At 49.1% G+C, this 14,113-nt stretch overlaps 1 protein-coding gene across 5 annotated transcripts; it reads right to left on the reverse strand.

Annotated features, from left to right (window-relative positions):
• Window positions 1-639: 639 nt before the first annotated feature.
• Tmem171 (transmembrane protein 171) lies at window positions 640-12,341 on the reverse strand. Of its 5 annotated transcripts, XM_074077309.1 has the most exons (6): window positions 10,829-12,053; window positions 9,715-9,870; window positions 8,638-8,781; window positions 7,484-8,192; window positions 3,094-3,235; window positions 640-915 (listed from the first exon to the last, which is right to left on the reverse strand). In XM_074077309.1, the coding sequence occupies exons 3-6, from the start codon at window positions 8,638-8,640 to the stop codon at window positions 717-719; spliced, it is 1,053 nt and encodes a 350-aa protein (XP_073933410.1). In that variant the 5' UTR covers window positions 8,641-8,781; window positions 9,715-9,870; window positions 10,829-12,053; the 3' UTR covers window positions 640-716. The 5 variants fall into 5 exon arrangements, with proteins under 5 accessions (XP_073933410.1, XP_020025742.2, XP_073933409.1 ...); XM_020170153.2 differs by lacking the exons at window positions 8,638-8,781; window positions 10,829-12,053 and adding an exon at window positions 12,107-12,341 and having other exon boundaries at window positions 640-912; XM_074077308.1 differs by lacking the exons at window positions 8,638-8,781; window positions 10,829-12,053 and adding an exon at window positions 12,107-12,340.
• Between the last annotated feature and the right edge of the window lie 1,772 nt (window positions 12,342-14,113).

Genomic DNA, 14,113 nt, shown 5'->3' on the forward strand with positions numbered 1-14,113 from the left:
AGGTTAGTTGCTCCTTTTCCCCAATGTTGGGATTTTCCCATTGGCAGGCAAAAATAGGCTGGCTCTGTGGGACCAGGCAGATGCAAAAGAATGTGTCTTTAAGATCTGAGCAGGTAAAAACCTTTGCCTCAGCTAAGACAAAGTCTAAAAGTGTGCATGGACTTGAGACTATGAGGTGCAAAGTGGCAGTTGCTGAATTTACTGCCTGGATGTCCTGAACTGATCTGAAATCCTCAGTTCCTGGTTTTTGGACTGGTAATAAGGGGGTGACTGACAAGGTTGGAGGATCCCATATTTTAAGAGCCTGTCAAAGTGTTTTTGAATTCCGACCTGGGCCTTGAAAGGAATGAAGTACTGTTTCTGGCTGACAGGGATGACTCCTGGCTTTAGTTCCACCACTACTGGGGGCACATTTTGGGCCAGATTTGGGGGGTTATCATCAACCCATACACCTGGAATCTTGAAGGGAAGCTCAGGAATCTCAAGAGGCCTCCCTTCTGGGGCATAGAGCCACCATTCCTCTTCTTGTGCAACCATGAGGATTAGAGTCTTTGTCTCAGGTCCTCTCAGTGTGGCTGGAGGGCGCTTTGCCTCTTGCTTGGTCAGTTGAAGCTGTACCAGGAACACAGAACACAGCAATGGTATTGTATTTTTTATTAAAAAATTAAATAAAATAGTAATCTGTTATATACAAAAACTGTACTGGTGTCCAGAGTTCATGGTGGGGAAGGCTCAGAAGATGGAGCCAAGGAGGTGGCTGTTACGTTTTCTTTCTCTTCATATCTAGGGGGCAAGTCCAATGTAGGATGTGGAGGGTGTGAGATCTCAGAGGGTGCATTAGTCCCAGAGATGGTGTAGATGAATTCCCGCTCTCTTTCAGAGGTCGCGTCCTGTCCCTCAGGAGTGGGGGTCCTGCTGAAAAGAAGAGAGATCATGAAGGGAGAGAATGAAAGCAGCCTACCTCTTAAGTACTGGCTTCCTTCAAATGCTTAATGGCATGCACTTAGGAGTATGTGCAAGGGTCTAAGGAGTAATTTCTCCCACACTGCACTTTTTATAGATCTGCTTTGAATCCTTACCCCTTACTTTTCTTAAAGTTGAATTTAACAGAAAAATGGTCTCACTCCTCTTATCACTCCCCTTGCCACTGAAAAGCCACTGAGTGCAAAGGTACAGATGCTATCCCAAGGCACAGACATGTGTGAATGCATGCACACACACACACACACACACACACAGATACATACACACACAAAGTCACTGTCCTCTGCTATTTTTGTCTTCTGGGCCAGTTAATATAAAGTGGACATTAAGCTAAACATTTGATGTGAGGCAGGCAGGCACACTGGCCCCAATGTAGACAAGCCTATGTCTGAATTCCACTTCACTGCTCCCCAGCTAGGCAACCTTGGATCATTATTTAGCTTTTGAAACCTCAGTTTCCTATCTGAAAAATGGGGGTGATAACTGCCTTCCTTCCAAGTGGTTGTGAGAAAGACCAGATTTCTATGCTGGGGCATAGAAACCCCAGCAGCACAGGCAGAGCTGGTTTATTTTAAGCCCTAGACACTGATTTTGGAGTTTGAGGAAGTTTGCCATTGAAGAGAAAAAATGCAAAATTAATTGTTAGAACTCTCCAAATTTTCAGCCCTAACCTGCCCTTGCTCCACACAGGGTGACACCTGCATTTGCCTCCCGAGTCCCTAGCTCACTACCACCCAAGTGAAAAGCTCAAAAACCTCCATCCTGTGGCCACCTCTTTCCTTGTTCATCAGATAACCTGTCCCCTACTTTTATAGGGGAAAGGGTCTCCACACAATGTCACCCTCTCCAGGACCTCGAGGAAGGCTATGTCCACTGCCTCTCTCTGGGGCTCATGCACCCCACCTGCTCTATCTGGATGGTGGCTGTCAGGTGGCTCCTGACTTTGCAGGGTGCACCCTCCAGTGGAGGAGGTGGACCACAAGCTTAGACATGAATTGCAAGGCAGGGCAGCACCCATCCCCAGTCAAGGTCACCAGGTCCCTGGGGCCTTGATTTCCCTGCTCTCAAAAATAAACACATCTCCTTGTCTGGAAAGAGACCTCACTCCCACTTTGCTCTGGGCTGCTTCCCAACAACTCTTTCTTTCCTCTCTACTCCCTGGTTTCCCCTTCCAGAAGGTATGGCCAGTGTCCATTTCTCACTCCCTGAGCACCGCATAGCTGGGGGCTGCACAAAGCTAGCCCTACCCAGCTCTCCCCAGAACTCCTGCTTGGACACCTTCCCCTCTGATGGGGTGAACTCGGGTCTTTGATTCCTCCTTCCTGGTTTCAGCAACCTCTTCACAGTTCCATCTCTAGCACCTTCTCTCCCCCCAGACCCAGCCCTGTCCAGTCTACCTCAAAGGTCCACACTCACTGACCCTCACTACTGGTTGGCCCAGCATCTTCTTATCTAGCCCAAGCTGGCCTCTACTTCCTCCTCAGTCAGAGGCCTCTCCATTGTCCCAGTCATTCACCCTGGAGGTCATCATCCCCCTCTACCCAGCCTGCTCAATATGGCTCCAGGATCCTACTGCCCCAGACCTGTCCCCTTAAGAGTCAGCCTCAGCCTTGCTGCCTTCCGTGTACAGTGGAGTGTGGACCCCACATCACTCTTCAGTCACTTTGAAGCCCAGAGGCTCTGAGGCCCAGAAGCAGCGGATCATGGAGGGAGGGCCCAACTAGGCCAGGTTAGGTATAGGCTGCTTTTATCCAGTCACTCAAGCATCTCTGTTGAAATGCTGAAACCCTGTGTTGGCGATCTCCTGGGGTCCTGAACCTCCCCACAATCTGAAGCAGTGACATCTAACAGGGAGGGTCCTCCCACATCCTGTGGCAGCCCTCAGTATGGCTCAGTGTGACAGATGACAGCTAGACATTTTGAGGGCTACCCTTGCTAGGATTACATACAGATGCCTGGGGAGGGCTTCATAGTAACCCTGTCACCACTTTTAACTTAGGAGCTGTCCAGTGTTTCCTGAAATGTGCCACTGATGTTTGTTCTTGTGCCACAGCCCAGGCTGTTCAATTCAGGCCTAGGTGTAGACTGGTTACATATGGGAAGTCTTACCCATAGCTATAAAGACTGTAATATGAAGGTGGGCTTTCAGACGGAAGCGAGCTGTTAGCTCCAGGACTTCGAGTTCCTGCAGGAGCTGAAGACTCAGCAAAGTACGGTGGTGGAGGAGGTGGGAATACTATCACCGAGTCACCTGGGGAAACACAATATTGGATTGAAAGCAAGTTAGCATGAGCAAAATAACCTGGTTCTAGATCTGGCCCCTCCATGTACAATAAAAGGTCAGAACACTTGCTGCTTACTCCAGAAGTAAAAAGTAGGTGAATATATTAACACTTGAGTGTTCTGAGTTATGTCTGTAATTCCAGCTCCTGAGAGGCAGAGATAGGAAGATCACAATCTGAGGCTAGCCTGGGCAAAAGCAAAGGCTGGAAAACAAACTAAAAAAAGCAAAATGACTGGGGTATGGCTCAAAGGGTAGAACTATCAGCTAGCAATCATAAGACCCTGAGTTCAATCCCCAGCACCATAAAGAAAAAAGGACTATTAATTTATATATGAAGTAGAATAGGTTACCAGAGGCTGGGAAGAGGAATTGTTTCATGGGTAGGTTTTGTTTGGGATGATAAAAGAAGTTCTGGAAATTGATAGTGCTGATGGCAGTTCAATACCTGGAAAATGGTTAAGCCACTGAAGAATGCATTTATAAGTGGTTAAAATAGTAAGCTTTAGGTTACATATATTTTATCATAATTTTTTAAGTGGCTCTGAAGCAGGACACCAGTGACTCACATCTGTAATTCTGGCTACTTAGGAGATGGAGATCAGGAGGATTGAAGTTTCAGACCAGCCTGGGTAAAAAAGTTTGTGAAGTCCATGCCAACAGAAAAACAGCTGGACATGGTACACACCTTTTATCCTAGCTACAGAAGGAAGCTTAAAGTAAGAGGATCTCAGTTCAGGCTGGCCTGGGCAAAAATAATCAGAGCAAAAAGAGCTGGAGGTGTGGCTCAAGCGGGAAGAGCATCTGCATAGCAAGCACACAACCCCAAGTGCAAACCCCACTACCACCAGTGGGCCTATATTTCAGAGCCCAGAATGCTCGCCATATGGATAGGACCTATTTTCACAGCAAGTCTGAGCTAAAGTATTTCTGCGAGTATTCGTGAACAAGCCCCCTCACCTTGCAGGGGATTTCTATTGCTGATCAAGCTTTTCTGATTTCAACTGACAATTTTAACTCATCAAAAGTCAGCTCTTGGGAAAGGTGCCAAGTTCCTCAAATGTGGTTTCAGCCTCTGAATACATGAAATAAGCCATGCTCTGCCTGTGGCTGAATCCACCAAAATTTTACCCGAGCTGCATGGATAAAGGTCAAACTCAAAGAAAAGTTTGGCTTTTGCATTTTGGATGCTACTGTTTGCTCTAGAATATATCCTTGTGTTTTGAAGAATAGAAAGTAGAGACCAGATACATGCTCTAATTTGTATCCCAGTTCCTTGGAATTCCAGTGAGACAGTCAATATTAGTTTTGTGTGGGGGTGGGGGTGGGACCCAGGGCTTTGGGCATGCTAGGCGAGCACTCTACAATTGAGCTACATCCCCAGCCCTACCTTGGAATGCCAATCCATTGCTCCACGGGAATTACCCAGAACATTCTAGACAGATGAGAGGACCACCATCAGAGATCCCAAGGAAGGCCTCTGATAAGACAGCAATACCAACTGATAGTGTAGGAAAAATGAAAGCGGATTGAGAACTTTACTTCCTGGGCAAGAGGAGCCTGCCTTGCACTTCTATAGGATTTTTAAAGACAATTGCCAGTGACCAACCCAAACAGGCCCTGAACAAACTCTGACCTCCTTGGGCCAGAGCTGTACACTGCAGCCAAACAGCACCTGCCTCTGAGGACAGATAGAAGGGCTGGACGAGAGCACTTGTGTGCAGTGGTTAAACAGTGCTGCACACAGAGCAAACAGGGCTCCAACACCCAGCCAGACAAGAACACCATATGCCTGGTGAAGAAACTCTTCCAACTGGCAGTTAACCTGATGCCTGCAGTCACTTCCCAGAGCTGACTTAGCCTTCCTGGAAATACATTATCCCTACCTCTCCCCTGCAGGGGGATGGCAATTGGGGCTTAAAGTGTGTCTCACTGATCTCAGCTTAAAGGACTCTCCTGGGATGATCATTTAATTCTTAGAAGGTTTTGGTGTGTCAGAAGAATTGGGTCAGGTGCTCACTTCAATTATACCCTGTAGAAGAAAGGACCAAGAGGAACAAGCCTCCAGGGCAGGCCATATGTGTCAAAAACAAACCCGGAAATGCCCCCAGAACCCTGTTATCTCCAAGGGCATCCATCCCTCCCCCCAGCCAGCCCTACTGCCCACACCTTATAACCTGCTATCCCTGGAAAGAGGCCTCGTCCCAGGGTTTCTCTTTCACTACGCCCTTCAGAACCTGATGTCCTCTGGGAGGTGACAGCACACACCCATGAGAGAGGCAGGGCTATGACTTACATCCAGGATCTGGCATGAAGTGAGTCCACAATGGGTAGAACATCTACACACACAGCCCCTTCCTCCCTGACCCCCCACCACCACTGAGGAGAGAAGCAAGAGGAAAGAGTCCAGGGCTTCAGAGGCTCCAGGAGACATCAAGCGTAATGGGGAAAGTGGATTTTACACTACACAGTGCTAACTTCAGGACAAGGATGAACACCCGGGAGGGGTACTGCTCAATTCCAGGCTCCAGGTGGGAGGCTGAGCCTGGAAACTCCCCTGCTAGCAGACCTGAAGAGCTGGCCTCGTGTTCTCCATCAAGGGAGCCTGCATTTACTTGTATCCCACTACGTTCCCTAGAAGGGCTGAGGACATCTATGACATTGGGAGAGCCCCTTTCTCACATAATTACTACTTAGACCCTTTGGTGAAAGGTGAGATGTAATTATACCCAAGTGCCCTGGAGAGAGGGCAGGGCGAGGGCTGGACTGTATACAGCCCACCCACCTGGGTCTGGACGCTGCTCTGCCTCTCACTCCTTTGTGACCTTGGGCAAGTTATTTGATATTCCTGTACCTCCAGGTCTCATGTGGAGATAATAATTCTGCCTCGATGGGTTGCTGTAGGCGTGTCTGGATTTGGTACAGTGGGCCTTTTAAGATTCTATGTTACAACATCTAGATGGGTGTTTGGCACAGAATAGACCCTCTACAAGTTGTAGCTATTATTAATATGTGATTAATATCTGTGTTGTTGCTGTAGATGTATAATGCACAAATAAGTGAACTGGGAGTATCCATTCTGGCTCAACACAGAAGTGTCTGCAAAGCCATCTGCCTTCTGCCTCCAGGGCTACTGCCTCACAAGGCCAGCAACCCAGTGGGTTCTTTCCTTCCATCTGTAGTCAGTAAAGACTGCAGGTCCTGGCAGGCCCCAAACATGAGAGGTACCTCACTCGTCACACCCCTCCTGTGTACCCTCTGAGGTCCTCTCTACCTTGCCCTTCCTAGGCCATGACTCTGTGTGCCTTCAGAGCCTCAGTTTTTCAAAAGCAGGAGACTGAAAATAAAGGTGGGAGGTGGAAGGTGCAAAAGAGCAACGATGGAGTTTTTCCCTGGTTGTGTGAAGTTGAGTTCAAAGCTACTGATGCTGCTCTGAACTGGCAGGGACAGGATGGGAGAGGTTATACGATGTGGGCTGACTCTAGGAAATGGTAACCCACCTCTCCTGTAGAGCCCAGGGGATCCAGGAGGAATTTCTAGGCATCACAAGGGAGAAAGAAGTGCTACCATGTTTCATCTGGGTCTGTGTTCTTGTAGCCAAGGATGAAGTTACAGAAAGTGATGAACAAGGCAGAAAACAGTGCACAGCCCCGCTGCGACAGGCTTGGACTCCTAGAATGTCAGTCATTGCATTAGAAATGCAATGGTCATGTTATACATGAGGCAGGAGGGGTGAAGGGCTTATCACCAACAGCCTGCCACAACCACCAGGGAGGAGAACCCAGTGTCCCCTCCACAACTGGGCTGTGCAGTTTCAGTTCAAGACTAACAGGAAGTGGGACTCCCTGAGTGGGACCCTAGGGTGAGGGAGGGCTCCAAGGCTGTCCTCAAGGTTCTTTTCACATTTCTCTTCATTTGCTCTGGCTTCATTTAAGGTCACTACTGCAGGCTCCAATGCCTGTGCTACAGAATTGAGTTGCTGGGGGCAAGTGACATTGGCCAGGATTCCTATAGGGCTTGCTTAACCCTGTAGCAGTGCTGTGTGCATACGTGTGCGCACATGCATGCATGTGTGTGCAGGGGAGAGGGGGAGAGAGAGAGAGAGAGAGAGAGAGAGAGAGAGAGAGAGAGAGAGAGAGCAAATCTAGAGCAGCCTAGTGAAGCCTGGAAGCCACAATCATTGTCCCGTGAACAAGTGCATGAATGATAGCCACTCACCTACAGTGACCTGGACAGGCTCCATACTGTGGGTGTGTCCCTCTTCAGTGGCCTCATGGTGCGCACTCAAGTTGTTTTTCTTCTTAACGTGGGCGACCACGAAGAAACACAAACCCACCAGCACAATCAAGGGCCCCATGATCTGCAGAGAAAGGAACCCACAGATCTGGGGCTCCGGGTCTATAGTGTCCGTCTCATTCAGCAGCTCCTGCGCCCAGTCTGAGCTACATCCGGGGACCCAGATGCCCAGAATGCTGATAAGCATGCCGCTGGTCAAGAACAAAAACCCGAAAATGAGGCACTGGGCAAACTGGCGGCTCTCTCCACAGACAAAGTCCTGGTCACTGTCTGTGTGGCTGCTGCCACGTTGCTGTCTCTCCCGGAGCTGAAGTCGTGCACGGGATCGAGCCAGGATCACAGCCCCAAGCCCAACCACGGCACATGAAGGCCCAGCGACTTTCAACACCAGGCTGCAGTCTGGGAGGGGTTTGTACCTCCCAGACTGGTACCCAAAGATGGAGAGCAGGACTCCCACACACAGCAGGACAGCACCGAAGACAAAGAGGAAGAAGATGAGCTTGCTGACATGCCTGTCACGCCGGTCCTCATCTGGCTCAGCAGTTGCTATTGAAGACATGACCAGAAAAGTCCCCTTCCTTGCCTGAGGTGAGGGGGGATGTGTTTCCTTCCCTCTGAGGGTTTCAGAGCTCTGAAACATTAACAAATTATCAAATTAAAATGGGCCCGGTTGTTGATGACCAGCCTTCAGAAATCACTAGAGGATGAAATCACAGGAGGGAGAACTTCAGACAACCGATCCACTGCAGAACAACGAGCTGGTTATGAGTCGAAAGAGCTGGCATTCAGAAACTCCTCAGTGTGTAATTTCATTAAGACATTCAAAAAGAAAGAATTCAATTACCATGCATCTGAGGTAAGCATACCTTTTTTAAAAAGAAAATAACCGGGTGTGGCTTTTCCTGTTTGGAGTTTTACAAACTCACTTCCCCAGGCAAAATACAATGGCGAATGAGGGGAGAAACAGGGATACCCAGTATTTCAACACAGCTGCCCTGAGCATTTCCACATTGGTAACTTTTTGCTCTATAACTAACTTCCCACTTCCTGTTATAGACTTTGGCAACTTTACATACCATCTTGTTCTTAGGAGACAGCTACAGAAAGGCAGTTCAGGAAGACAGTAGGCTTGAGGACCTTTAAGTTAACTGCATTAAAATGTTGCTCCTTGGTTCTCAAATGGGGCTGCTTTGACAGCACACCCAGCCTGTTGTCGGGCCCTGGTATGGTATGAAATCGGCACAGTAAGTCAAGTACAGCCCTGTCTCCAAGGTAACCAGTTCTCAGCAGATGGACAGGACCTAAGGCGGGTGACTCTCACCCTTCTCTACAGTGCAACCCACTTCACAAAGAGACTTAGACTCAGTGAAAAGTAAGTAGCTAATAAAATTACCCATACAAAACTCTAAAGGTCAACAGAACTTGACTTTGAAAGAATATAAGTGGAAGCAAGTGGAAGGGCACCTTCTACACACTATCACCCCACCCTTCAAGCTTATTAGCTACACTACCTTCACCAAGCAGTTGCTCGAGTTGTGTAACTTATGCAGCGCTGACTCTCCATCCAGTTATCTTGCCTTACTCCAATCAATGGGAGTGAGGACCTTTATTCAGGATACTTGCAAACACAATCCAAAGCCATGACGAACGTTTTCCTAGGTTTGTACTCAAGGCCTTAAGAGCACTAGGCAAGTGTCCTACCATGTGAGCCATGCCCCGCCCCCGCCCCCCCCCCCCCCCCGCCATTTTAGCCTTTGTAAGTTATTTTTCAGATAGTGTCTTTATTTTTAAGTACAATTCACTTAGTTTATGTGTTCATATTTATCTCATATAGTCATTGAGATACTAAGAAAAACAAATGAAATATTTTTACAAGGAATCAAAAGATATAAATAAGCTAGAACAGAAATCTTGAAAGTACATGGAATCATTTATACTCTTGTGCATATTTGAAATTTTCACAGTAAAACCTAAAATGAAGAACCCTAATACAGAAAATAAAATTTAACTTCCAGTTAACTAGAAATGATATTAGTGTACTTTCTTGAGCTGCATTACCTATTCTTAAACAGGTGAATGATTCAGCATATACTTAATTTTATCAGATAGGGTCTTGTGAAAGCCCAGACAGCCCCAAACAGAGATCCTCTTACCTCTGCCTCCTCAGTAGCTGTATTACAAGTGTGCCACCATCCCCAGCTTGTTGGTTGAGATGAGGTCTTGATAACTTCTTGCCTGGGCTGGCCTTGACCCTTGATCCTCCCTATCTCCGCCTCCTGAGTAGCTGGTACAGGTGTGAGCCACCACCCCTGGAAGAAGCCATAAACAACATTTTCATTTGCCCAACTGGAAAAAAAAAAAAAAAACTTTAAAAACATCTTGTGCCACTCACATCCATGGTCACAAGACTGAGGTTCTAAGGTCAAGACCATTTTGACAAACCAAAATCATGTGGAAGAAAGGTCAGTGTAGGTAAAGAAAGCAAACAGCTGATTAATGTACTAGGAAGTACTTTTTCAGGAAAAAGTATGATACAATCAGAAGGAAGTGGAGAAAAAGGAAATAGAGGACAGAAATAAGCTTTGATCTCAAACTTGGAGAAACCACATTCTATGAAGATGCCTTTAAGCTGAAAAACAGAGCTCAAAGAAAGCATCGCACTAATTTCAAAACTTTTTTTCTGAATCGAATTGTCTCTTTTACTAATCCTTCGCTACAAAGTCCAGTCAGGAATTTACTGCATTTCTGGTCTCTTCAGCTTTGCAGTGAGTCACAGGCTTCAACAGTCTTAAGGCAAATTTCCAAACTCCAACAAAATAAATAGACGAAGCCCAAAGCAGGATTTGTAGCTTCTTTTCCCGAGGCAAGTGGAATGAACATCTGAACAACTGGCACACCTGTTAATCCCTGACCCAAAGTGACCTATGGGTCTCCTCAGCGCCCCCACCTCTGCTTGTGAGTGCATCGATGCACTCACGGACACACAGAAACATCGAGATTAACAGAAAAATAAGCCATTTGGAAAGGTCACCCTAAAATAAATCCTAAACCCCAAAGCCAAATTCGCCTCCCCAACACTCCTATCGATTTTGCAAAAGACGTTCCCAAATCAAGCGTCTCTCCACGTCCAAAGCGCTGATGACTTAGCGGGGCAAATGCCTTCTGCAGAAATGGCTTTGGGGGCTTTAGGGTAGCCCGAGCGCTGCCGGCAGTGGCGAGTGGCAGGGCGTGTGGTTCCCGGGGCGCAGGTCGCAGGGCGCCGCTTACCTGGGCTGGGTCCCGCGTGCGCCCTGTGGGCCGCGCTGCTGTGCCAGGGTCGCCTCGCTCGCAGCCTCGGCGGTGGCCGGCGCCCAACTCGTGTCCCCCAACGGAGGCGAGCCGCGTCCGGGTGGGGAGCAGGGGGCGGCGCCGGACTGGCGGGGGCGGCGACCCGGGCTGGACAGGGTAGGGCAGAGCAGGGCAGGGCCGACCGGCAGGAGCTGGCCGCCACCGGGTGTCGCCCTTGGGGGCCCCGCGCGGGAGTAGAGAGCCAGGGGCGCCTGCGAAGATCCGGGCGGACGGACCGACGGACTTGGCCGCTTCCGCGCCCGTGACCGTGACCGCGAGGAATTCGGGAAAAATGGGCGCGCTCAACGCCTCCGGCTCGCACACCAGGCTGGGGGCGCCGGCGAGTTGAGACTGTCCCTCGGCTGCGGGGCGGGCGGCGGGAAGGGAAGCCGGTCCCCGTCAGGTCTGGGGCGCAGAGCTCCAGGGGGCCGCGACAGGGGCGAGGGAGGGAGAGCAGGACCAAAAGTGGCGGCCCCCCCTCCAAGACCTTGGCTGGGGTCACCCGAACAGGAGGTTCGCTACGTGCTCCCTACGGCAGGATATGGAGACACCAGGACCCAGAGAATGGGACAGGGGTCCTCGCTCCCGAGCCATTCAGGCCTGAGGTCCTAGCTCTGAGACTCTAGAGGACCCTTGGCAAGCTTTGTGCCTGGTCGCCTCGGTCCCCTGGGCATTCACACGTAGGCACACTGCCTTCCTTTGACATAGAGGCCTCTTCCTGGTGCACGACCGCTAAGGCGCTGCGGTAACTTTCCCTGCCCTTGAGCGCGAGTTTCGGGTGCGTTCGCTAATCCCCGTGCTGTTTGTAACCTGCCCCGTGACACTTGACACATATCCAAGTGTGCAAGTTTCCACATTAGAGGTCAGGGCGCTGAGAAAGGTGAGTCAAGGGCCCTGCGCTCAATCACCCGGGCACCTGAACTTGGGGACTTCTCACCCTTGCCTTTTCTCCCCAACTTCCTGGCCACCTCCTTGAAATCAGGTCCTTGGATTGACCTTTTTTATCACCTTGTGGAGAAAGCAAGTTATTCGCAGTCCTCACTGAAAGTGAAGTGTGAGTTCCTAATTTAGCTAATTACTAGAGAGAGGAAGAGACTGAGGGAGGCAAAGAGGGCAGTGGTTACCTGGGCTTTGGGGTGGCAGGAGTGGAATGGGGGGTTCAGAAGGCAGGCTCATTAGACAAATTCCAGCCATGGGAACGGGGAAGAGAGCGCTTACCTGCAGGGCAAAGTGCTCAGTGCAGCTGGTGGGCTTTACCTGCAGCCTGTGCTTGCTACTCGGTGTCTCCAGCAGCTCAGAGAAAGTTGGAGCCAGAAGGCAACTGAGATCTAGAAAACGAGTCATTTTTCAGTTGAGAAACCCAGGCCCAGTGAAGTAAAGTGACTTCTGAAGTTGGTTGATGTGGACCCAGAGCCTGAGCCAGGTGTCCTGACTGCTCGGTGTTCCTTCCTAAGATCACCCAAGGACACGTGATGCTGTGTAATAAAAGAAGAAAATGCTTTTCATTACATAGTCCTGTGATGCCAGGTGTGGGATCTGGGCAGACCACTGCACTAGCACAGTCACCATATTGTAACAGGCAGTCAGGTCTAGGGTGGAGAGACCCTAGTCAGTGTGTAGATCGACCACTTTCTAGAAGGGCACTACAGTGTGCCCAGCACATAACCAACAGTGGTGATTGCCCAACACCCTTGGGCACTGGGCTTTCTAAGAATTCAGTTCCTCAATGTCCCCTCTGACACAAGCCAGCCAACTATTCTTCACAGTACAAGAGGGTCTCCTTGTCCTTTCCCTCCTCATTTATCCCTTCTCACTTATTTGAAAGTCCACCTCTGATGTGTCTTATGGACCTGCAAGGGGCCTGTTGACACAGCTGCCCCTCTGGTGCCACATGACTGAGGGCTTGCCACCCATGACAGGCTTGAATGTCCTGGCAGCAAGGACAATCAGATTAGCCTCCCCCTTGGTATATTTGCTGCTTGGACTGTTTGTGTCTTTTGGAGCCTGTTTGACTAAATTAAACCCCTTGGAAACTGATCATCAGTCAAGTATGAAAGGCATACCCCTGGACGTCAAGGTGCTGGTACCGGAGCAGATTTAGTCTTAGCAAAGAGACTAATCCCCTTGTCACTGTCCAAAAGGCCAAGTGGTCTTTCCCAGCCTGTGGGGCAGTAAATAAAGATAAGCCCTAGAGTGAATCCTTAGAAAATCAGCACCAGAACAAGATTTGACAACTGGAGGAGCCTCACATGCCATCTGTAAATACAGAGGGATAAAGCAGAAGTATGCGTTCATTTATTCACACAGCAAACATTCGTTGGGTGCTTACCAGGTACAATAAAGAGAACAGGCAGAATTGTTAGCCCTCAAGGAACTTATAGTGAGTAAAACATACGATTTCTCTAGTCATAGAAGGCTAAGGAGAGCTGTCTATCACGGAAGGGGGCTGGGGTTTTGCCAAGGTTTCAATTTAAATGAAGCAGGTAAGGAAGTCACCCTGTACAGGGGACACTGGCACAAATGTGAAGGGAATGAGGAAGCCACACACCATCATTTCACAACAAATTGCTCCAACACTTAGAAGCTTAAAGCAACAGACTTAGTGTCTCTCGTAGTCTCCGAGGGTCAGTGCCCGGGCACAGCTTAGCTGGGTGGTTCTGGCTGCAGTTGGGCAGCTGGCCAAGGCAGCAGGTGCTTGAGGTGTGGCCAGGGTTGGAGGAACTCCTTGCCAGGTGGTCAACTCCTATGGTTGGCAGGAGGCTATGGTTTCTTATCATGGAGACCTCTCCACAGAGCTGCCTGACTGTCCTCATGAGGTGGGAGCTGGTTTCCCCTGGTGGGAGCCAGCTAAGAGAGCCAACCCGGGGAAAACTCAATGCCTTCTTTGAAGTAGACTCTGAGATCCACACCATCTCTTTGGCTTTATTCCAGTCCTTAGCCTTGAGCCACTAAGTCAAGGGAAGGAAGATGAGGCTCCATTCTTAAAGGAAAGAGTATAAAAGAATTTGTGAACATATTTTGTGATATTTGGGGGGAAAGTATTTCAGGCAGAGGTAATAGCAAGTGCAAAGGCCCTGAGGGAAGAACATGCATATTAGCATATTCAAAGAAGAGCAAGACATATTACCAAGAGCAACCTGCATGTTCAATGCAATCCCCACCAAAATTCCAATGACATTCAGTACAGACATTGGAAAATCAACCCTAAATTTCATAAGGAAGCAC

The sequence above is a fragment of the Castor canadensis genome, chromosome 6 (assembly GCF_047511655.1).
Source record: "Castor canadensis chromosome 6, mCasCan1.hap1v2, whole genome shotgun sequence".
NCBI classification, from domain to species: Eukaryota; Metazoa; Chordata; class Mammalia; order Rodentia; family Castoridae; genus Castor; species Castor canadensis.

Bases quoted from the DNA above. Each gene is read 5' to 3' on its own strand.
- Tmem171 (XM_074077308.1), bottom strand. From the start codon at position 12,232: ATGACTCGTTTTCTAGATCTCAGTTGCCTTCTGGCTCCAACTTTCTCT. The intron at 9,871-12,106 runs GTAAGCGCTCTC...GGCTTCTTCCAG, and splicing joins CTGAGCACTTTGCCCTGCAG to GGGTGGTGGCTCACACCTGT. The intron at 3,236-7,483 runs GTGAGTGGCTAT...GTGTTTCCCCAG, and splicing joins GCCTGTCCAGGTCACTGTAG to GTGACTCGGTGATAGTATTC.